General features: G+C 36.9%; 3 protein-coding genes across 11 annotated transcripts; 1 reads left to right on the forward strand and 2 right to left on the reverse strand.

The window, feature by feature from the left end:
* Nucleotides 1-4805: 4805 nt before the first annotated feature.
* LOC111472979 lies at nucleotides 4806-6037 on the forward strand. Its single transcript, XM_023118584.1, has one exon. The coding sequence runs from the start codon at nucleotides 5044-5046 to the stop codon at nucleotides 5923-5925; it is 882 nt and encodes a 293-aa protein (XP_022974352.1). The 5' UTR covers nucleotides 4806-5043; the 3' UTR covers nucleotides 5926-6037.
* Nucleotides 6038-6064: 27 nt separating this feature from the next.
* On the reverse strand, nucleotides 6065-9767 carry LOC111472978 (two-component response regulator-like APRR9). Its single transcript, XM_023118583.1, has 8 exons — nucleotides 9326-9767; nucleotides 9076-9237; nucleotides 8882-9012; nucleotides 8676-8777; nucleotides 8037-8196; nucleotides 7651-7939; nucleotides 6489-7173; nucleotides 6065-6409 (listed from the first exon to the last, which is right to left on the reverse strand). The coding sequence occupies exons 1-8, from the start codon at nucleotides 9534-9536 to the stop codon at nucleotides 6296-6298; spliced, it is 1854 nt and encodes a 617-aa protein (XP_022974351.1). The 5' UTR covers nucleotides 9537-9767; the 3' UTR covers nucleotides 6065-6295.
* Nucleotides 9768-11385: 1618 nt separating this feature from the next.
* On the reverse strand, nucleotides 11386-19864 carry LOC111472973 (serine/arginine-rich splicing factor SR34A-like). Of its 9 annotated transcripts, none has more exons than XM_023118575.1 (15): nucleotides 19616-19864; nucleotides 18959-18995; nucleotides 18558-18894; nucleotides 18356-18485; nucleotides 18060-18125; nucleotides 17897-17971; nucleotides 17651-17813; nucleotides 17480-17526; nucleotides 17346-17403; nucleotides 12840-12889; nucleotides 12701-12757; nucleotides 12356-12558; nucleotides 12208-12277; nucleotides 12088-12123; nucleotides 11386-11621 (listed from the first exon to the last, which is right to left on the reverse strand). In XM_023118575.1, the coding sequence occupies exons 4-13, from the start codon at nucleotides 18440-18442 to the stop codon at nucleotides 12208-12210; spliced, it is 876 nt and encodes a 291-aa protein (XP_022974343.1). In that variant the 5' UTR covers nucleotides 18443-18485; nucleotides 18558-18894; nucleotides 18959-18995; nucleotides 19616-19864; the 3' UTR covers nucleotides 11386-11621; nucleotides 12088-12123. The 9 variants fall into 9 exon arrangements, with proteins under 9 accessions (XP_022974343.1, XP_022974346.1, XP_022974349.1 ...); XM_023118578.1 differs by having other exon boundaries at nucleotides 17651-17701; nucleotides 17732-17813; nucleotides 18356-18894; nucleotides 19616-19863; XM_023118581.1 differs by having other exon boundaries at nucleotides 17651-17689; nucleotides 17726-17813; nucleotides 18356-18894; nucleotides 19616-19863.
* Between the last annotated feature and the right edge of the window lie 5455 nt (nucleotides 19865-25319).

The raw sequence follows: 25319 nt of genomic DNA on the forward strand, positions 1-25319 counted from the left end.
AAAAAAAAAAAAAAAAAAAACAAGATTTTCCCCTCTCTCCATTAACCTCTCATCTCTTCCCACAATTATCTCTTCTCAACCCATTGTTAGGTCAGAGTAACCGCTACTGTAAAAAGAAATAGAGAAAGGTCAGATTTGAGGAGTAAAATGACTTTCAACATACGACATATTTAGGGATTTTGGTTCGGTTATTACTCTAAAATCTATTTCCTTTGCCTTCATAGTTATGTTTATAAGAAATTAATTTAAGATCAAATCTTCTTTTATATTTTACCTGTAATAATCAGATCCCATATCCAATTAATTAGATTTTTCCAATTAATTAGATTTTTTGTTAGCATTCTAAGTTAAATAAGGTTAGATTCAATAAAATAAAATAAAATATTAGTTGGCATATTTATAAACTTGTTAGCCAAACAATCTGACTTAAAATTGGCCTTAATATCTGTTTACACAAAAATCTATTTACAAAAATAATTACAGAAAGAGGGAGGGAGATTGAAAACAGATTTGTTAAACAGAATTTAACAATAAAACAGTAAATAATATACCGGGCAAGTAACTCCCTTCAATTGTGTCTAAAAAGGAAATATCATAATTTTAGGATGGCCAAGGTAAATTAGAGAGAGAATTTTATAGGGTTCAAACTTGAAACTCATATCATGGGCTCACATAGATTGACTTCGATTTCAAAGGACGGAATGAAACTTTCATTAAAGATATATTCGTGACAATGACTTAAGCTAGCAAGGTAAGTGGTCTTACTATCGACATGGTTATATTGGATGTTGACCGTGTCTGTGGTTCTGCACGTGTCATATATATTGATGTGTGAATTATCTATTAATTGGTATGCTTATATTATGTTTATGTTATGTTATAATATGTGAATGGTATGAAAATAATTATGGTACGATGTGTTCAAGGATAGGTTTGAGATAGGATACAAGAATGATGCACAAAACGAAATGTAACGATAGGAGTAAGATACGTTCATGAAACGTTAAGGTTAGGTTATATACCGAAGTGCTATGGATATGGGAGATTGATGAAAGAATATGGTTAGGGTATAGGGTGGAAAGAGATATGTTTGTGATAGATTGATAGAACAATAACGTTAGATTACATTCCTATGATGGTATGACTAAGGTACGTTCACGTAACGATATGACTGTGATAGGTATAAAAACGTTAAACTATGATAAGTTAGAGAACGATATGACCACGAAGTGTTTATGATATTCAATGTTTATGATACGATATATTGTGATGTGATGTGTCATATTTAGATTGTTTTGTGTGACCATTGAGGTAATTTTTGTATGAATTGCACATTATGAAATGACATGTTAAAAGCATGGAGCGTTATGTTATGTTTTCTAAATTGTATGTATACAGCATGTTATGAATGACATGATATCACGAAACATGAAATGAAATGTAACCCCGTTAGGATTATGTATGATACATAGACTAAAAATGAGAAATGACATGTTAAGCATGAAAGATGATAGCGGGGTAATATTCATTAATGAAAAAAGTAGAAATATTGGGGACTTCATACATTATGTGTGCTCATGCATTTGGGGGATACCCCTATTCCATCACGAGGGTACGGATGCGTACATCCAATGGCAGGACAACGATTGTTATGTTTGCATAGCACTGTCGTGACGGTGACTAGTTCTAACGGGTGTCCGGCCTAAGGAGCTCCCAGAGTATGCTCACCAGACAAGGAAAGTGGCCCAGCGGTGTGCGAACTAACTGGTGAGCCCATACTCGCATGTATGGGCTGTGTGTAGAGTATATGGTACACGTCCAAATTACCCATTAGGACAGTACCGTAGGAAGACAAATTGAATGATAGGTCCCATCATCTCATTTGCATGTGATTGTTGTATTTAACCCCAATAGTTGGGTCACTAACTAATTATTTCTTTAAATAATCAAGTCATGTGCTACTACATTTTTCAGGTTAAGGCAAGGCATTCCTGTACGGCTGACGATGGCATCACAACTTGAGACCATGACATATGCATAGGATAGTGATATTTATTTTCTTAGACTTAGGCTTGAATATGATATTTTTAACCCATACTCTTATTTATTTTATTTAGTCTTTTGTTGTGTCATTTTAAAGATGTTTTCAAAACACGTAAATCCATGACTGTGTTTTAAGATAAAAGTTATGTTCTATGGAATTTAAATGAAGTCTTCCGCATTCAATGTTTATGGTACGTATACAGTAGCGACTTTAAATTAAGTAGAAAATTTCGGGTCGTTACAGATTTAATTTACTTGCGTCTCTTGATTTGCTTTCTATTCCTTCTAATATTTTTGTGAAATACAACACTTTTGTTCGCCCACCAATCCCCAGGAGAAGCAAATGCAAGCAACCACGAGTAAGGCAGATTTGATCAAAACATTGCACAAAGATGTGAAGGAGAGAATTGAGAAACAAAATTTCAAAATTGCTCCAAGAATTAACAAAGGATCGAAATAAATTATTTTTCAACCTGATGATTGGGTTTGGATACATTTTTGCAAGGAGCAATTCTCATCTCAAAGGAAGACAAAGTTACATCCAAGACGGGATGATTCTTATTAAGTCCTTGAAAGAATTAATAACAATGCATATAAAATTAATCTTCCTCAGAATTTTCAGTACATTTTACTTTCAATGTTGCCGACTTGAGTCCTTTTGATGTAGGTGATGATTTTTCTGATTCGAGACATTCTTTTGAAGATGAGGAAGACGATAAGAATCACAGTGTTCCAAATGTTCCAACTGGATCTATTACATGATCTAAGACCAAGAAGATTCAACAAGCATTCATTCTTCATCTATAAAATTGGATAGGCTCGGTTCAACCATTATTTCATGTGTTACAAGCTGTTTCGATTGTGGAAGGACTATTTGAAACTTCAAAAGTGAATATTTGCACGGTTGAAATAGCGGATGGAGTTGCAAGCATCATTTCATGAGTTGTTAGAAAACTTTATTTATTATTTTTAATTTTATAAAATTTGTAATTGTCGAATAGACTTCGTCATTTGTGGAGATTTAAGGAGATCGGGATTAAATCATGACCACAAACATCTCTTGTGAGGAGACCAAAAATACCCACAAATTATTACATAAAAAAAATGGATGGTAAATAAATGACATTGAGATCTCAAATTGGGCTTTTACGAGTCATTCAATTAAGCATTGATCAAATTCTATTGTGGAGTGACTCAATTTAGAACAAGGTTCCAAATCTTACTTCTAGATCTTTGATCGCAAGATAGGTAATCTAATTCTAGCATTATCTCTTGGTTGATCCGAATTTTGTATAAGGAGGTGTTAATTTCTTTATTTAGAGGTTCTTATTCTAACAAAAGCTTGGATTGTTAGGCTGAAGATTATAATTGCCTTGAGCAGAGGATCACGGGTTGCCTTATTTGAAAATTAGGGTTGTTACTATTCTGTGTTGGAACTAATAAGAGTACCTCATAGATTTAGGATTTACACAACCATAACAACCATAACATAGACATAAAAAAGATGGCTAGTTAGTTTGCTCACAAATTTTGATATAAGAGTACCTCATAGATTTAGGATTTACACAACCATAACATAGCCATAAACGCTCACAAATTTTGATGGGTCCTTCACGAGATCGTATTGCATCAACTCATGTGAACCACTCCAGACCTAAATAAAGTGAGTAAGCCAACCAAAACTTTTTGAGTTAGGAATTTGGAGGACTACCAAAAATGTTTTGATAAGTAATAAAACCGGCCTTACTTTTGAGAGATTATAGCCTATATCCATGGTATTTAACTAGAAGTTAGGGTCATTATATTATGATTCAAGATTTTTCTCTTTGAATGCTACAAAGCTGCCCCTCATAGAACTTGGTATATGTTATGGAACTAGGTAGAATTCGTCAACTAATTCATCGGAGATCGAAAAAGTCAGGTATCAATTAATTTATTCTATAATGTTCCATAACAAGCTATTCAATGTCGAAATCAACAGAGGTTGCACCTCACAAATTCTAGGATATACACAATCTGATATAGGCACGAGTAAGATGGCTAGTTAGATATGCAAGCATTTCTAAGTGGATCACTAGACAAACACACCATTGGTAATTTTTTTCATAAAAAATGTGACTATGGTGGTAATTGTGAAATATCCCACGTGTATTACCAGCAAATATTACCATTACCCTAAGGTGACCATGACGGTCATTACAAAATAACCAACATGCAATCATCGCCAAATATTTATACCTGAAGTAACCACGGTAGTAATTACGAAATAACTAACATGTAATTATCACCAAATAGTTATCATCATATACCAATAACCAAGTCAGGAATAAAACATGTCCTATATAATTTTATATCATGTTCTATTACACATTGTGATTAACACCTTACAAAACCATGCATACCCAATAGTTTAAACAAAAATAATTAGATCCAACAAGAAGGTGTATTACCCTATTGATGTTATTTCCAATCCAAGGAATTGTCTCGATTTCAATTCCTTGGAATTAAATACTACTAAATTATGTTCACTAAACAACGGTATAAAACTCAATTGTACTCCGCTTGCTCAACAACATTTTTCAATACTAACTTGGAGAACAAAGCGTGTTGGACAAAATACCACATTGGTACGACGTCTCGACTGACCTACCTAGAATTAATGACGGTTTGTCATGACAAATATGTTAGTCCTTAATTGAGCTAACCTAGACGAACATATAATGTTTAGATTAGACGTGCAAAAACAACCCTTAGATTAGGAAAGAAAAGGAAGAAAGGCACAAAGTTTGGCAAAGGGGTGGTGGCAAAAAGAATATAACACAAAATATGTGGTCGGTATTCCATATAAAGAGGACTGCATCCGCTCCCCACTCATCCTGTACAACCTCGTCGTCGCCGTCGTCTTCCGCCTCTGTTTCTTCTGGGTATTGTCGAATGGAGCTGCGTATCGATTTCAAAGCTCATCGCCGCCTTCAAAGTAGGTATGATCGTCGTTGAGATATGCCATCAGCCCCACCGCCAGTTCCGCCCCCACAGCCCATCTCCGATCTTCCTCACCTCACCAGATCTCCGCCTCTTCCTGACTTTTTCCTCGCCGCTCTCTCACTTTTCGTTTTCCTCTCTTCTTCCTCCTCCAGATCCTTCAAGCTTCCTCTTCTCTGTATTCAATCAAACCCTCGCCGGTTTCTCAAGACGCCGTCCATGTCCTTCTCACATCCCAACTCCGGCAGAACACCCCACGACGCTCATCGCCTCCACCCCTTCGCCTCCCCTCAATCCCTCTCCGATTGGCTTAAACCTCGCTTGCCCTCCGATTCCTTTGCTTCTTGGGGCGTTAAGCCTGGCACCAAGAACGTCCACAACCTCTGGCTTGAACTCTCCGAAGGGGAAACTTCCCTTGCCGACTCCACCCCTCCTATCCGCACCGTTCAGGTCCTTTCTCTTCGAATTATTGATAACCACCGCCGAATTCTCCTCGAATCCCACCAGCAACTCTCCGATGGTACCCTACGGAATCGAAATCGACCCTTGTCGGAGAAAATGAAGCCCAATGAGACCCCTGAATCTGCCGTCTACCGGGCTGTCAAAGAAGAACTCGGTTCGATTCTTGGCGATTCCGATTGTTCTGAAATTGTCAAGATTGTTCCAGATTCATATAAAATGAAGATCGAGGAGAGAAACTCGGCTTCATATCCTGGTTTGCCGGCTTGTTACGTTTTGCATTCCATGGATGTATTGGTGGAAGGTTTGCCCAAGGAAGACTTCTGCACTGTGGAGGAGGAGGAATACGCGAATTCTGAGGAGTCGAGCATTGCGGACGAGGCTGTGTCCGTGAAGAAGCATTTCTGGAAATGGGTTAGTCTTGATTCTCTGGATTTTTGAGTTCTTACATGTTATATCATCATTTCCATCCCTTTGATCCCTAATTATGAGTGTAGCAGAAAGATGAATAATATAATACTGCAAGGAACAGCTTCTTGTAGCGCTTGTGAATGTTCTTATATAATCAAATCAGTACTCATACAACCATCATAAACTCAGTTCAATTCCAAGAACAAAGTGTATCCAAACAGACCAGAAAGAGAAACAAAATTAATATACATATGTGGGAATGAAGATGTGTATCTACATGTTAAATAAAAAGAATATCCCTCATGAAATTTCTAAAAACTACACGCTCTTATGCTTCCTGTAGTTTCCAAATCCAGTTTCTATGAGTATTTAAGGACTTTACAGGCGCTGCTACCAACTGCTAAGCGTTGTATGTATTGGTGTTGGGTTCTGCATCAGTGTATACTCTACGAACAAATTGTCCCTTCACTCTAGGACGCTGCTCAGCCAGCTTTTTCCTGCTCTCATAACGCACCTGAGATGAAATGCCTCCATAAGAAAACAGCACTGTTGTATAACCAAATAAAGCAGCGAGATTAGACGTGTAAAACTACCTTTTTCTCGTAACATCTATTTTTTCGTTTGAGTCGGAACTTCGATAGAGCTGCTTCTCTTTGACCGAATCGGTGAGAATCTCCTCCTCCTTGAGAAAACAAAGCTTCTTCATTTCTGCTCTCGGATGTAACTGTTGCAATGCCGATGCAATCGACATTTCTGTTGTTTCCACAGCTGCTAGGATATCCCATGCTTCTAACATGAGTAGTATTACCACCATATAGGCTACCGTTTGCACTATGATCGGTGGTAGGCGATATATGGCCTTGATTTTCTGTAGACTGCCCTGAGTTTTCTATCTTTCTGCTTGTTGTACTGCTTACGTTGTGATACTGGTTCAGAAATTGCTCCAAATTATGATTCTCAAGGTTTAAGGGATAAACTGTTTGTTTTCCAAAGATGGGTTCTGGATGAGTGACTAAAGTTGGGCATGGAAACGATGGGGTACCCCCTTGTGTGCAGAACTTGGGAGAAGGTAAAGAGCTATAGCCCGAGTTTTTTACTGAAACTTGAAGAGGGATTACGGTGCGTGAAGTACTTGATCTTGGCGTAGGATTAATTGTATCAGAGGTAGAAGTAGCAGCAATACTTCCAATATGCTCGGGATTGCTTCCAGATTCCTTTTGTTCGTCATAGATACTGCTTGATTTTGCTTCTAATGTTTGCAATGGCCTGAAAGTGTATCTGCATAATCACCCCCACAAAGATCAGCAAATAGAAAGACTGATAAGGATGATTTCTGTGATATCCCAAGTTTGTTGTGGAAGAGAATGAAATACCCTTTATAAAGGGTGTGGAAACATTTCCCTTGCAAACGCATTTTTAAGTCTAGAGGCAAGCCTGAAGGAGAAAACCCAAAGAGGACAATATCTGCGAGTAGGCTTGGGCCGTTACAATTTCATAACATCATCATCTTCCATAACTAAACTAACTAAACCATTCAACTCATCACCATCAAAAGTAAGAGCCCAAGTCCCTAGTAGAAATTGTCCCCTTTGGACTTTTCTTTCGGGATTAAGAGATTCTCATACCCACAACCAAACATAGAATCTCACTCTTTTAGTCTTATTCTAGCCAAGACTAATGTTTTAATCAAAATCCACACACGCGGGCACACACACAAATGAGAGGCCAAGGATCAGAACTTAAATGAAAACACACCTCGAAAAAGCTGAAGCACTAGAATGTTTGAGGGTAGACCGTCCTTCTGCAACACGTTCCTCAAAATCATTAGGTTGACATCTTCTCAGGGAAAGATCCAAATGAAGAGCAGAGCCGAAATTGTTGGAAGGAGAACTTTGTTGGTAGTTATCATGATTCAAGGCAGTGGCATCTCTGGATGGGTTGCCAAGCAAATCCTTATTCTCACCTGCTTCACTACCAATATTAGGACTTCTCCCATCATTGATTGGCTCAATACCCATGCTTAGTGTAATTGGTGCCAATCCTCCTAGCACAGTACAAACATTTATAAAAGTTAGCTGTTGAAACAAAAAGAACGTCCATATGAAACAACCAGAGCAGTTGAACAAATTAATAAGTGCTACCTCCAGCTTCATTTTCGTGCATAACCAATCTTTGACTCAAATTTATGTGATGTTCATCTTTCTGTAGCTTGAAATTCTTGGGAGATGCTTTTCCCTGCCTACACTCTGAATTTTCCTGCATCTGACTTCCAGCCTCAAAGTCTACCTTTGTACAAGAGCTCTGCAAGGAACACTAAAACATTAGTCTTTGGCTGGAATAAGACACTTATCCCACGATAGTTGGAGAGAAGAACGAAACATTCTTTATAAGAGTGTGAAAAACCTCTCTCTTGCTGACCAGTTTTAAAAACTTTGGGAAAAAGTCCGAAAGAAAAAGCGAGAAGAGAACAACATTCTTTATAAGGGTGTGAAAACTTCTCCCTACTCGACACGTTTTAAAAACTTTTAGGGGAAGCCTAAATAGGACAACATTCTTTATAAAGGTCCAAAAGGGGAAGTCCAAAGAGGACAACCTTCTTTATGAAAGTTTGTAAACTTCTACATGTTTTAAAAACCTTGGGGGAGCTTGAAAGAAAAAGCTGAAAAAGAACCATATCTACTAGTAGTAGGTTTGATCCATTACAGAATTCGAGTCATAGTCATGGTTAGATTCACAAGCACATGTAAGCAAATTAAAAGATTTGAATTATGCATTCTAACCTGAGTATCACTCCCTTTCTCAATGTTTTTGTTATACCCAGTTGAGTGATTGCTTGCAGTCTCATTTTCTGAAGTGACTTCAACCTTTTCTTGAATGGATGACTGAAATAAATAAACATTGATGATATGCAGTTCATAAATTTGTGTTTGTAAAAGGAATTATGTTCGTATTTATGGTGAGAGAATGAGTAGGAGGAGTAGCATACTGCTTGTCTTCTCCAAACATGTTGCCACAGATTCCTCAGCTCATTCCTCCTTAAGGGCTTCACAAGATAATCTGCTGCACCTTTCATCATGGATTTATAAACAGTGCTGATAGAATCTTCAGATGACATCACTGCAGGAAGTAAAATGGGTTAGATCTGAGCATTCCTCTGCAACAGTGTTTTGAGGAACATACTTATAACAGGAATGTTCTTGCAAATCTCGTGCTCCATGATCAAAGTGAGCAGAGAAAAGCCAGAGATGGATGGCAATTCAATTTCCGCCAAGATAAGATCTACACTACGAGGCCTTTGTTTGAGAATCTCCCAAGCTTTTAAGCCATCAGGAACAGCAGCCACTGATTAAACAAGAAAAACCCCCCAAAATAGGTTGAGTTGAAAGAGGTAATCGGAGGGGGGAAAGGAGGAGGAGAAGGAGAATCAGACCTCGATAGCAGCACTTGCGGAGAAGGGCGGTGATAATTTGTCGGGTGGAATCGTCGGCTTCGACGAGCAAGACCCTGAGCATGATCTTGGGCAGAAATCGGTCCCACCTAAACACTCCACTTGAGGGGGCATCTGTGAGGGGTTTATGAGTGCCCATACTCTGAACGTCCGCCATATCATCCTCAGAGCTGACCACCACGGCCTCGCCCATCTCACTCACAACAAGAAGAAAGGAAGAAGAGGAAGAAGAAGACTTGGTTTGCGGAGGAGAAAATATCTGAAGAAATATCAGCGGCAAATGGAGAGAGGAGCCGAGGGAGAGAGGAAGAAAATATCCGAAATATAAAAGTGACACGTCAGCGGGTGAGCTGGAGGAGACCCAGAGTGGTATTGGGGTCACGTGTGTTTGTGTGGCGATGGATGGTTGGGCGTAATTAAAAAAGAAAAAGAAAAAGATTGGGAGGAAGATATTTATTTATTTATTTTATTATTATTTTTTTGTTTTTGTTTTTGGGCAATGAAAGGGGAGTGGTGGGGGCGTGGTGGGGGCGTGGGGGGTTGTGGTGGACAATCCACAACGCTTCCAATCAAATATCCACCTCTGCTTTTTAGTTCTATATAATCTAATCGCCTCTTCCTTTGCCATTACATTAATGCTTCTTTCCTTTCCTTAAAACGAAGCACCCTTTTATGCTCTGCTCTGCTCAGCTTGATTGTTAGATGTTTAAAAGGGTTTAAACGAACGAATTTGAAGAAGTGGCCGGAGGATAAAGAGATATAATATTATCATAATATATACAGGTATTAATTGGTAGCCTACGTCCTATTTAAATGTTAGGAATATTAATAAAAATACATCCCAATTCTATTTCTCATTCTTTACCATTCACTCTATTGGATTTTAGAATTCAACTAAGAAACGAACTTTGTCTTGAGTTATGTTTTATGGGTGTGTTCTTTGGTTTTAGCTCAAAGTTAGAGCTCGGTACTTAATATTTTCCCTTCACTCTTGTTCCTACAAGTTCAGACAAAATTGTGTGCTAAAGAAAGTGTTAGAGAAGTATATTAAAATACTTGGTTTAGACTTCCCTATCTCAAATTCTTAGGAATTTTCTTTCATTCAGCTCCCACAAACTTTATTTTAATTATGGATTTTTAGTTCATTCCAATTGGTTCCTTTCCCTATATGTAAGTGAATAATGTGTTGTAATTATCATAATCTTTACTATACAAAAATGTGTTCGGATATTTATCAAATTTCGAACAAGGTAGATTTTAGAAATTCCCATGCTATAGGTTCTATTATGACAGAATTTGCATTCATGAACGACAGTAGAGAAGGATGTTAACTTATCATAGAATTGGTGTAATTCAATTCAAAAGGATAAAAGGTTTCTATGCCATTAAGAAACACGCACGAATTCATCTCCAATAAATCCTACTCTATCAATGCTAAATGTAGTTTGAGAAGAAAAAACTGGCCAAATGAGTGAACGGTTAAGTTATGCTCTCGCTAAAAACGAAGCTCAATTGCTTGCGTATATATGTATTGAATTCATTATCCTGAAAGCCTGAAAAACCTTGTACCTTCATCTCGACAGGCGCAGCATCGAGAAAGATGCAATGGAGAGTGGGAGCAGAGCAGGTCCGACATCGAGAAAGAGATCGTCGATGCTGGTTCCTCTTGGAGGCAAAATTAGGTGAAAATCATGTTCGCCTAAGATCGAGAGAAGAGGCGGAAATGGACGGAGGAAATCAGATGAACAGAAGTAGAAAAAGAGAGAGAGAGAGAGAGAGGAGGGAGGAGAGTCATAGAGTGAGGGAGCCGGCGTCGCCATGAAGAATCAAGGCAGCGTAGGTAGGTAGAGATTGTACAAAAATGGTCGCACTTCAAAAAATAAATACATTGATATTTGTTATCCAAGCTTCAAGTGAAACAAATGTTGGTTAAAAATAAATAAATAATAACAGAACAACAAGATTAGAAAGTATAAGCAATTCCACTGAATTAGAAAGTATAAACCAAGCCCAAACTACTCCGACTAATTTTTATGTTAAAGTGTGCAAGTTAAGACATGCAGATACCTTAAAAAAAAAGTCTCCAAACAAAATGATAGTAAGGTCGATATGTGGGCAGGATTTAAGAAAATATCCATACAACTCATGCCGTTTTCAAGCTAAATCAACTCCATCATTTAACCAGTCAGTCTGCATAGGTTCCCTTAACTAAAATGAATTTCAACGCAATTTTTTGCATCCTGAATATTCATGTAATCATATCGCTTCCTTCTCGTGCCTGAAAATGAGATTTCAGCTTTTGTTACTTACTGCTACTCATATGGCCCTACTCAAATCATCTTTCTAAAAAACTAAGTTAACCATGACATTACTACATTTAGTTATCTAGAACCATCACGACAGAAGCTCAAGCTAGATGGTTAGTTGTATTAAGATTAATCTTCAAGTTCATTTGGAGTGAAACGCCATCATGGCTTCTAGCATTCACATTAGCAAAGAGATACCCATGCTACATATAACAAACCTAGCAGTGTCCAGAAGATAATCATCGTACCTATTCCCTCCACCCATAAAACAGACACGCTCATTCTACATTTTTATATCCAAAGGTTTGTTCTTTTCTAACACCACTACCAATTTAAGCAGATTGTGCAATCAGATCACTCTTTATAAACCATGAGTATAAATGTATGCATATGAAAAGTTCACAGTTTTTAAACCATTAAAACTGGAAGTTGCATTACCTGACATGGTGACCAGATCTTGATTACGAAAGTGGCCTGCGTATTTTACAGAGAAGTTTGTCAAGCAAATCCAAACGTGGGGGAAAAACACACACACACACACACACAAGCCACAGGTACCTAAGATTTAACAGGGGATGGAGATCTTGATCTTGAAACGGATCTAGAAACAGATCTTTCTGCTGATTTGCTGCATGGTACAAGAAAACATTATAATGTAAAATATAAGGCCATGAAAGTGATAACAGTAAAACAGAAAAGCTGGAACCTCCTATTTGGTCTAGCACTTCGGCTACGGCTACGGCTACGGCTTCGACTTCGGCTTTGACTTCGGTTTCGGCTCCGACTACGATCCCGACCCCGACTTCTACTGCGGCTTCGGCTTCGGCTTCTGCTCCTGCTCCTGCTCCTGCTGCTCCTGCTCCTGCTCCTGCTCCTGCTCCTGGTGGGACTTCCATCATACTTCTTCACCTGCAACCATATGTCATCCACAAACAAGGGGCACAAAAACTGAATTCAGTTTCTTAAAATTCTCATAGAAAGAGGATAGGCTGTAAATGAAAAAACATCACAACCATCGGCTAATTCAAAATAACTGACAAAGATAAGGTACCCGAATGTATCCTCTAGCCCAAGGATTTCTGAATTCAGTATCATCAAGTTTTCGAATCTAAATAATAGAAGAAAAAACATTAGTGTCAAATTGGAATAATGCAGAACTTCTAATAAAACATGCTTTTAGAAAAACTTACAGCATATTTCATGTCGTCATAGTTAGTATAATCAACAACCCCAAATGTCCCTGGACATGTTGATTTCAAATAGTAAATATTTATCTAATTATCATCACTTCGAAGTAATTTCAGATTCTGACATCTGTTAGAACTTGAAAGGATAATAAAATAGACAACTTTTAGTAGTTACAGTGTAAATGATTGGCATCAGTGGTATGTCACATGCTAAACATTATAAAAAATAAAATTTATTCATAATACAGCCCCTGGATTATAAATGAATGAAAGATACTGCCTCTTCAAATATCAAAGTGGCACAACATAACACATTGTTGACACCAAAATACCATTAAACAACAAAATATAAGGATGATACAAAGTTGCAAGAGAATATGTTATAGAAATTCATGATGGAATGAAAACTGGGAATGAGACATCAATAGCATAGCGTTACCCTAAGACCTTTTCTCCCAAAAATAGCTAGACATATAACCATGTGATTTAACCAATCCGCAAAATCATATTTGTGTGCCGACCAGAAAAGGTTGGTCTTAAAAACAACCAGTTGAGAACCCCCATTTCCCATGAGAACCAAAACCAAATCCTTGGAAAGGTATTGCTAAGGAGTTTTCTTTCTTCTCCATTCTCTGGTAGTTGGGGATGGGAGTGATAATTTTATCTAGGATGAGGAAGCAATGGAATTGTGAGACCGATACCAATAGGTGAATGAGTGATTACCTACCATTCTGTCTCATCCTATGACCTCTCCTACCCCTCTTTCGGGTTTCCACCATCCTTAGTCTGATAGGGAAACAAAGATTTTATCAATCTTCTTTCTTTGCATGGGGATTTTCATTGACCAAAAAGGAGTGATCATATATAGAGTCCAAGATTGTTAGGTGGTCTTTCATGTAAATCAATTTTCCTTTATCTGGTTAGTCATTCTCCCTCCGAGGTTCGAGCATACGTCACCCATGCCTACGGCAACATAAATTTGAGATGGTTAACTAGCTCATTAGCATGGACAACCTAGACTCACCCTCAGCCTTTGCTTTTGAGGAAAAAAATTTAGAAAACGAGGACAAAGATATTTTGGAAATGTTTTGAAAAAAAATTTAGAAAGCAATATTACAAGCTAGGAAGCAAATAAGGGATAACCACAGCTTCGGTAGCATATAACACAGAATTAAAAGAATTGATAACTAGTCGCATCCCTCTATAGTACATTTTTAAGGTATTCCATGTCCGGCCAGAGTAGACATGATTTTGCTAAAATGTCACACACTAAAAGCAGATAAAAGAGTTTGACATGGCATGAGCATGCGGCCACATGCAACACGCCTTGGACAAGCATGATTGTGACACCTTGTTTATCAAGCCAGCAAAAGCTCCCATGCTTAAAAAGAAGATGGATGGGAGTCTACACTTATGTATCGACTATCGCACCCTAAATAAAATTAACATTCATAACAAGTCTAATGGATGGAAAAACTTGAATATTTTTTCCAACAATCATAATCATCCCAAACAAATGGACAAACTCAAAGGTTTAACAATATGCTCAAAGAATTTTAGCGTCAATTCATTGATGCGCAACAAAAAAATTGGACACAAATGCTTGATAACGCCTAGTTTAGCTTCAACTACCAAGAAAGTTCCTCAATAGGAAGAAAGGTGGAGACAAACCTCTGAGATAGTACACGCTTCGAGAAAGTATATCAGCGAATGAAGAAATGGACAGATCTAAAACGCATGCCACTAGAATTTCAAGTTAGGACCAGAAAAATTATAAATGAGGTAATAGGGATCAACGGACTGGTGCAAAAATATGAGAGACTAGTCAAAGTCATTGAGAAAGTCAAAATACCTCCTATAGGCTTCAAGAGTTCCGGGATTTTCTCCATGTAAGTAATCTAAAACCATATCATCCCCATGAGAAAGACACCAAGCACAATGAAATGATCGTCCAATCACGAATTAGGATACTACTGAGAAAGAAGTGGAAGGGACTCCTAATACTAAAATGAGTTGGAAATACGTCAAAGATTCGAAGTCACCCACAGTTCACATTGCCAAGTTCGAGAGAGGTCAATTGTCTAGGGCATCACGGTCATGCTTGTTCATAGTGTATTGTATGCACATCCATTTTCTTCCTCGTTAACAGTTTACTAAGGAAATAGGAGGCAAACAAAATTCAACTCCTAAAAAGAGGCTGAGATCGCCTTTTGGGGTTACCCACTTGATTGAGGGCTTATGTAATATATGAAGAGGAAGCTTCGAGACCAATAAGTAAGGAAGCAGACCCCGCATTTGGCCTTTTTGTTTAAGTAAGGGCAGCACGCCTTTTTGTATCCACATGCCCATTCCAAACTCTTTTATGTGCTTTCATGTTAGTTGTTTATTATTTTATTATTAAAATTTATGTGGGCATGACACCTTATCGATTCATGTCCATTCCTATCAAGGCTAAAGTGCCTCCCAATGTACTATACAGGGATGCAACTGGTCGTCAATTATTCCTAACAAAGTTAAATATTATCACTGTCGTCGTCCCTTGTTACTTGCAAGCCTAGAACATTGCTTTCACAAAACACTTTCATAAAGTTCTCCAAAACCATCTCCAACCTCATTTTCTAAAATTATTTTTCAAAAGCAGAGCCAAAGTCTTGAGTATAGGTCGCCTATGCCAATGCTAACTTGCTCAAAAGTGAGAGTAATTGTTGCACAATTGCAGTGCAAGCTCATAAAGAGTGCAATTGTGACCGTAGGCAACACACCCTAGATATGCATGACTATGCATGACTGAAACATTGGAGAGAGGCCCCAAGCCAATAACTTCACCAAAGTGTAGAGACAAACCTCTGAGGTAGTTCGTTCTTACTAAGGAAAATCATCCCCAACTAAAAAGGAAATGGGTCAATCAAAAACACAAACCATGAGAATTCCAAATCGAAGGAAAAGTTCTATCAAGCGAGTCGAAAAATCAAGAAGAGATGTACAAAAGGTTTTTGTAAACCAAAAGAGACTCCCTAATGCTAAGAACAGTTAGAAACACGTCCTCCACACTTCAAAATTCGTGCAGAGTCGATTGACAGGGACGTCAACCAATGAAGTGGGAAAGGAAGCCACCATCATGCGTGTCCAAAGTGTGTTGTATGTGGCCGCATGCCCATTCCAAATTCTTTTACCTAGCTTTAATGTTAGCTAGTTATTTATGTGCATCTCCTCGCCACTTAGGATGCCTACACATGCAAAAGACAATTCGCCTCAAAATGTACAATTAAAGGGATGACTAGTTATCAATTCTTTCTCCCTGAATTACATGCTATTAATGTCGTCATTGTTCGTTATTGTTGGCTAGCTTAAATATTGCTTTCTTAAATTGCTTTTCAAACACTTCCCATAACTTTCTCTAACCCCATTTTCTAAAACTGTTTTTTTTAAAGTAGGGCTGATGATTTGAGTATAAGTCGTTTGTGCCAATGACCCAAGTTTTAGTTGGTTGACTTAATCGAAGACGAGAGTAAATGTCACACAGTCATATTTCAAGACTCGAAAGAGTGCATTTGTGACGGATGGCACATCGTAGTGGGTCCTTCACCACCAAATAATTATAAGTTATCGTGGGGAATACAACACAAGTCTTGGATAAGACAATAGCTAATGGAATCTGGAGGGTAATTAATCCCCAGAAGATTAAATTTTTGGTGATATCTGTCCAAAGGTATGTGTCATGGCCATTTCTCCAAGAGTGCTCTCTTTGCAAAAGAGAAGATGAACCTCTAAACCATATTCTCTTCCATTCCATTGCTCCAAGATGGTGCTCTCTTTGCAAAAGAGAAACCTTCGCTTGTAAATATTGGGACAGAATCCTCAACACTTATGGCTAGCTATTAACTCTCCCCAAAGATGTGGAGGACATTCTCGCTTTTGTCATAACATGCCACCCCTTCAAAGATGTCAAAACTTTACTATGGGTCCATGTCAATTAGTGTTCTTTTGGGTTGTTAAGAAAAAAATGTTGTTATCTATTATGTTATCCCTTGGTGTAAACTGTTAAGCATCATTGCTTCATATTGGTATGCTTCCCTTTTATCCAATTCGGAAAATCTTTTGTCATCATCATGAACTATCTATCCATCCCTTCTTTGAATTTTATACATGAATGAAATTGCTTCTTATCAAATATATATATATATATAAGCTCAATACAGAGACACTAAATAGAAAGTAAACCACTTTTCAGAGATAAAAATACTACAAAAGCCTACCCATGAAATTGTGTTCTGAGGTCAGGAGAGGAACTAATGCATAAATTAAATATTTGCAGTAAGAATTATGGATGATGCCCATCTTGCATTCTAAATAATACCATGTGTATTATAATTGCTCTAGGAACATGATCAGAAATTTACACGAGTTGAATTTGTAAAACAAAACAAATGAGCAACATTGGCTTAAAGAAATTAGTCCTATACAGTAAAACAATTTTGCACAAACGAAAAACAATAGCAGCTTTTTTACCTTCACTGTCACGAGAAACTTCAGCAAAACACACATCACCAGCCTTACGCATATGATCCTGAAAGCATTATACCAGTTAAGTCATCAACATGATCTCATAAATAAAAACCTTTGAGCAATAAAGATTCTAGCACCTTCAAATCCTGCCAAGAAGCAGAAGATGGGAGTCCACGTACAATAACTGCGAGAGAATTTAGACATTCATTAGCACATTGAATTAATGTGAACCTAATATAATATTATACATGGAAAATTTTAATTGCATCATTGTTCCTTATATAGCAACATCTTATATATTCTCATACCCCGATATTCTGATCGTTTTGAAACACCAAAACGTCCCCCTCCCCCTCCTCCTCCTCCACCACCACCGCCGCCACCACCACCACCACCGCCGCCACCACCACCACCATAACTGCTACGACGATCACTGGATGAAGGGCCTCTACCACCATGTGCAAGCTCAACCTATTAGAAAAACTTAAAATGTGAATATAAATACAACACGAATTAAGAAATAAAGGAAAAGGAAAGGAAAACTCAGTCAATACCCTTAGACGGCAACCATCAAAATTATACCCATCACGAGCTCGGATTGCATCTTCTGCATCCCTAACATTCTCAAACTAACAGCAGAAAGAACATAATATCACGAAAAAACAACTTTGCAAATGCAGCTAAAAGTAGATAAAAACTAAAGATCAAAAGCAATACCTCCACAAAACAATAACACGGCGGGCGTGGAGGAATCTTCAATTCAATATCCAAAATTCGTCCATACTGGCAAGGAAATATCAATCATGTAGAAATAGATTTCGTAAGTTCACACAGATTAAGCCTTAGATATGCAGGAGACAGAAAATAAATGCAGTAAGTTTACTTATCAAAATAAAATGAAAACAAATTTGAATGGCTGTAAATCACCATTGTAACGTACCTTCATATATTTAAATAAGAAAAGAGAGAACAATTTGCAGAAACCATGACAAGAAATAGCTAAGGACAAATACCTTGTGGAACAAATCTTCAATTTCATACTCTTTTATGTCTGAGGGCAAGTTTCCAACATATATTGTGCGAGAAAAACGACTACTCATCTTCAAGGCAACAAACTATTCCGAGCAAGTTTGAATATTAGTCCTGCACATGTATGTCATAACATCATACATCTGTTCAACGAATCATCAAAAGGAAAGAAACACCATCTTCCACCATAGCCAATTGCCATCTGCATCAACAACTTTGCTCTCCAAATAAGGCAGAACCAAAAACAATGAAGCAAACCAAGAGAGCAATCCTCAATGTGAGCCGTGCTCCACAATTCCATTTGCTCATTTGCTCCAAGATGCTCCAAAGGTGTAATAAAATTGAAATAAATTTTGTATCACCCCATCCTCTCCAGAATTTTAGCACTGCATAGCTCTTCTGAGAGTGAGCAAGTAGCTCCATTTAAAAAAATAATACCCATAACTCCAAAATGATTCTCCCATTCCCTCCCTATATCCCTATGTATGATTGCAATGCTCATATTTGTCCAAGCGCTTGCCATCTATCATAAAGAAAGCATCTGTGTCATGAGATGAGGTAAGAGTGACATACATGATTAATTTTACCTTACTCGGCTCTCTTAACAGCATTGAGAAAACAATCCTGAAAAAATATGTAAGATGTCCTCTGTTGATTAACTTTAGCTGATCGGTGAGATCCTCAATTATGTTGCATCCGATTCCAAAGAGGAATGGTACAAATATTTTCTGCCTTCCGTTTCAACATAATTAAGGACATTTTCATACAAAACATTGGTGTTATATTACAAATAGCTAATACTCTTGGTCCAACTTCATTATCCAAGGACGTCAATGGAAAACATACATTAAAAAAATTAAGCAGAAATACTATAATGTTCTATCAATTAACAAAATGGAAACAAAATTCAACAAGTTGGGTCCCTGAGACGCGATCTTAAGTCCAATCCCAACTAACAGGAAACAAATTGAAGAAATTCGTTGCACCAATTCGGTACAGGGAATGCACAGAAGCACGATTAAGAAAAGAAAACCTCAAACTTCGGAACCAAGTTTTTAATAACTTCTAGGGCTAGCTTTTACAGCCCAAGTATGAAGATGGAAAAAAAAATCATAACAATCAAAATCAAATTTATGATTCCTAAGATACAAGTTTGTCAGCACGAATACGAGCGTAGTTTTTTTCATTTTTCTTTTTTGTCATACAGTGATTGATAAAAGTAACGACTAACGAGATCGACATACCAAGGATTGGGAAACTAACGAAGTAAACTGCAGCGAGGAGGTGATAAGCGATAGAGACAGTACTACGGTGGTCGGCAAGGGCTGAAAGAAGACCTCGGGATCCTCCTTTTTGCAGCGACCGGAGGGGATGACGAAGGGTTTAGGGTTAGGCCGTGATAGAGGATAATATACCACAGCCGCAGGCGCCGCGGGACTACTGGAGGTTATATTTCCAAATGTGCGATTATCACGATGCCACCGTCGTCCAGTGGAATTCAACAAAACTTTTCTCTAATTAAATCTTATTTTACTTATTTATATTTGTTTTTCTTTTTTATAATTTTTATTTTAGTTTTTCAAATATTTAAAATATATATTTTAACTCCCAAACCAAATTTAATTTTGACTTCGTAAAAGTCAAATGGATAACATAAATTTGCACTAATCAAGAACTTTTAATCAACTCGACCCGATTACGGCTCAGGTCTCTCGATTTAGGTTTTATGCTCGAGTTGATAATTTTATGGCTCATTTTAGTCCATTTTCATCCACTTTTAAAAAAATTTAATACCATTGAAACGCATGATGGATGACTAAAGTACGTATAAAGCTGCAATTGAAGCCCATGAATCTAATATTAGAGCATTATGCGTTTGGTGGGATGACTAACTTGATGTATATCATGTATATAATTTTAGAGAGTGAGCTATGCTGACGACCGCAAACTAATATGCTATGCGAATTTCTACGAAAAATCGTAGGTTTTAATGATGTACATATATCAACCACGTTATTTTTTAAAAGATGCATATATGCTAGTAATACAAAAACGATAACGTTTTATGAAAGATAAGACTATGATTCATCATTATACTCATATCTTTCATAAAACGTCTTATCATTTTTGCATTACTAGCATATATGCATCAAGAATTGTAATGTATGTTTTCTTATTTTGGAGACCTCATGCATGTGTATGATCACGAGAAAACGAGATTTGTGTGAACTTAACGATACGGCCATAAGGGGAAACCGTGATATTGTCACATCTATGTTGGAATTTATGTCATAAAGTCGTGTACTTAATTATTTATTTTTAATAATAATTTTGATTATTTTATTTACCATGTAATATTTTCAAGGTTATTAATGTAATTTTGAACCGTATGTGGTTGACATACAAAATGATCATATTTAAGTAATAACGTCTATAGTATATGGATAATGTTTAATGTTTTATTTGGGTAATACTATTGATAGTACCACTTTGAAATTGTTAGAAGTGATTAAATTGATCCACGAAATATTGAATCTCTCCTTATAAGTCCGTTAATAGGGAATATTAATATTTTACAGGATGATCTTATGTGGCTCGATCTTATATTCTCAGTGAGTCATGAACTCTTGACTGTGAGCTATGTGGCTCGATCTTATATTCTCAGTGAGTCATGAACTCTTGACTGTGAGCGCTTGTTCTTGAATTTGCAATTTGCATAGGTAATAATGACTTGTTGTAGCTTGATATAGTTACTATTTTGGAAACTTGACCACAAAGGGAGTTAAGAACATAATTTTATGAAATGAAACTCGTACTTCCCAGAGGGAAGTACATGAACAATTTTCTTAAGTGCTCATTTCGGGAATAATGGGACCCCATCCTCTCACTAGATCGAGAAAAACTTATTTTATGATTGGGTCATAAACAAATTGTTAGAGTAAGTACACTTAAAATGAGAGGTGTAATTACAGGGTAAGACAAACTATTGACCCAATTGTAATTACACTCGTGAAAAACTTACTTGTAATGATTATGTCTATGGACACAATTTGTCCTACTGTGCATAAGAGTACGACTCTAAGCCTATAGTGAACTGAACTATGGTTAATAAATCAAAATAATTAATTAATTTTGTATTATTAGAGCTTATAATATAGGTCCATAAAATCTCATTGAGGATGAGAAATATAAATAGAATTTGAATCAAAGGTGTGTATTCTAATTGATATTCTAATACAAGCTAGCGAAAATATAAAGTAATTAAATATTGATAATAAAATAAAATATAATATAAATCAAATCATAAAGAAAGAATATTAAGATATAATATCTAAGATATAGTTCATGTTTCATAAATAATATATACTTCAAATATTATATCTCAATACTCTCCCTCAAGTTGAAGAGTGTATGTCAATCACACCCAACTAACTTGTCTTTCAAAAAATCACATTGATGTCTTCCCAAAGCTTTAGTGAAAATATCTATCGATTACATTTTAGTCGAAATATAACACGGTTTGATGATTCCAGCTTGTAATTTTTCTTGAACTATATAACAATCTATTTCAATGTGTTTCATACGTTCGTGAAAAACTGGATTGGCTGCTATGTGTAATGCTGCTTGATTATCATAGTACAATAATGTTGGTTCGGACAGTGGAACTTTCAAGTCTTGGAGAATGTATCTTAACCCAGTTAACTCTAAACAAGTATTTGTCATAGCTCGATATTTGGCTTTTGCTGATGATCTGGACACATTGGTTTGTTTTTTAGACTTCCAAGAAATAATTGAATTTCCAAGGAAAATGCAGAACCTAGAAATAGACCATCTAGAAGTTCGACAACCACCACAGTCCTACTCGCAATATGCTTGTAATCTTAAGTTATTTTCATATGGTAGTAGAAGTCCTTGACCAAGAGTACTTTTGATGGATCTCAAAACTCGAAGAGCTGCCTCCCAATGTGGTTTTCTTGGTTCATGCATAAATTGACTAAGCATACGAACTGAATACACTATGTCAGGCCTAGTAACGGTTAAATATATTAATATGTCAACCAACCGTTTGTATTTATTTGGATCATTCAACTTTTCTCCTTTTGTTAAAAAAAAGTTTCAGATTTTGCTCCATAGGAAATTTTTCTGGACATGCTCCTGTAAGACCTGTGTCTTGAAGAATGTCTAGAGAATACTTCCTTTGAGACATAAAGATTTCTTTTTAGACCCAGAAAATTCAATACCTAGTAAATATTTAAAATTCCCTAAATCTTTGATAAGGAATTTCTCGAGTAAACTAATCTTGAGATGTTGAATTTATTTGAGATCATTGTCTGACAATAGAATATCATCAACGTAGATAAGAGGGGTTGTATTCTCCCCCTGTCAGAGAATACCTGGTGGTAAAGACATATAGGCTTCCTCGTCTAGATTAACATGGAGGAAGACATTTTAAACATCCAACTGATGATTGTGCGGCAATAGTGAGTAGCAACAAAGTGTAGTAAGTTTCGTTGTAGGAGAAAATGTCTCTTTGTAATGAACACCTTCAACCTGAGTATATCCCTTTGCTACAAGTCGAGCTTTATAATGTTCAACAGAACCATCATAGTTGTGTTTAATCTTGTACACCCAACGACAGCCAATAGCTTTATGGCCAGGTAGTAGAGGAATGAGAGACCAAGTATGATTACGTTCCAAAGCTGCAATTTCATCATTCATAGCCTGTTGCCATAATAGGTCGCCAACTGCCTCATCATAGGTTTTAGGTTTTGTCTGGGCTGTAATAAGAGCTAGAAAAGCACATTGAGTAGGAGAAAAACGAGAGAATGAAAGGCAATGATGAAGGGAAAACCTGGTGTTAGTGTTGGGACTTGAGCTAGAGGTTAAATGATTGGCTCTAGAAGACATATCGTAATCATTATAACAAGTTGGTGGTTGTTTCGTACGAGTAGAACGTCAGAGTGGAACTGATGTATTGGGTGGGATAAAATTAGATTTAGTGGGTGAATCTGGAACTAATGAATTTGGAGAAGGAATAGAAGGATAGAAAGGGGAGGATTAGAATGAATGTTTGAGTAGGATGGATTATGAAGTGGTAAAATGGGAGTTGAAGGAACTAATGTCAAAGTTTGGGAAGCTGATGAAACAGGAAAATCATCCTCACAAAATTTAATATCACTACTAATAAAGAAGTTTTTAGATTGCATGTCATATCGCTTGTAGCCTTTGTGACCACAAGAATATCCTATGAAAACATAATGAATTACCCCAAGTTCAAATTTTTGCTTAGGATGTACTACAGTTGCATAACAATTACAACCAAAAACTTTAAGATGGTGAAATGTAGGTAAACGTTTGTACTATAACGACTCGACTTGTCATATAAGTAGCGGTCAGGGCTGTTACCAAAAGTAATGTGATTTATTTGAAGATGAATGAAAACCATGCAAAACAAGATCATTTATTAGAAATCAGGTGCGGTGTACCACTTTAAAAAGTTAAAAAAATGCTGCCTAAAGATATTCAAAACAAAGTAGGAAATTAAAATCAAAAGGAAATCTGGTGTGATCGTAGTTCCCATAAACTAGGCGTCCACACAGTTTAAATTAATAATAAAAGTGTGGAAACATCTCTCCAACAAAATGAGACTTCAAAAAACATAAAAATCCTTGAACCGCCCTGTGACTGACTTTGGCATCCTACTCGTCACTTCCATGTCACAGTTTCGCTGAAAAATCATTTTAAAAGGAGGGTAAGTATAAGAATACTCAGTAAGGAATTCCCTTATTGGGGTCAAACATATAATCGTCATAAGGCGATCCATCAAAACACACAACAAGTGATTATTACCACTAGAACATCAACACCACCTTTATTCCTTAACGTGGTTATTCCTGGTTGGTTACCCGAAACACACAACGTGTAACCATTACCACGAGGACATCACCTCCTTATTTCCTCAAAATGACTATCGAAGGTTGGTTACCTGGAACACACAGCATGTTACCTATATAGTCATTTTCTACACTCACCCCCCAAAGGTGACTATTGGGGGCTAGTTACCCGAAACACCCTTACTTGGATAGTCATTTTCTACCATCACCCCATAATCATAGATTACACACAACAACCACATTACACACCTAACAACCAAATTATACATTCTAATCACAGATCACGCCTTAATCACAGATCACACCCTAATCAGATTACGCACCCAACAACCAGATTACACCCTTAAAATCACAGATTACACACGCACCCTAATCAGATTACATACACACCCTACTCAGATTACTTATACACTCTAATCATATTACACAACAGCTCAGATTACACACCCTAATAACAAATTATACACCCTAATCAGATTACTTACACTCTCTAATCAGATTACACAACAGCTCAGATTACACACCCTAATCAGATCAGATTACACACCCTAATCAGATTACTTGCACCCTAATCAGATTACATACACACCCTAATAAGATTACATACACACCCTAATCAGATTACTTACACACCCTAATCAGATTACTTACACACCCTAATCAGATTACTTACACACCTTAATCAAATTACACACACCCTAATTAGATTACGCACACCCTAATCAGATTACACACACCTTAATCAGATTATACAACAGCTTAGATTACACACCCTAATCAGATTACAACCCCTAATAATCACAAATTACACCCCCTAATAACAAGATTACACACAACAACCAGATTACACCCCCTAATAACAAGATTACACACAACAACCAGATTACACCCCCTATAACCAGATTACACACCCAACAACCAAATTACACCCTTACAACCAGATTATACATTCTAATCAGATTACACTCCCTAATCAGATTCACAGATTACAACCCCTAATAATTAAAGATTACACACCCTAACCAGATTACACCCCCTACAACCAGATTATACA

This window comes from Cucurbita maxima, unplaced genomic scaffold (assembly GCF_002738345.1).
Source record: "Cucurbita maxima cultivar Rimu unplaced genomic scaffold, Cmax_1.0 Cma_Scf00095, whole genome shotgun sequence".
Taxonomy (NCBI): Eukaryota; Viridiplantae; Streptophyta; class Magnoliopsida; order Cucurbitales; family Cucurbitaceae; genus Cucurbita; species Cucurbita maxima.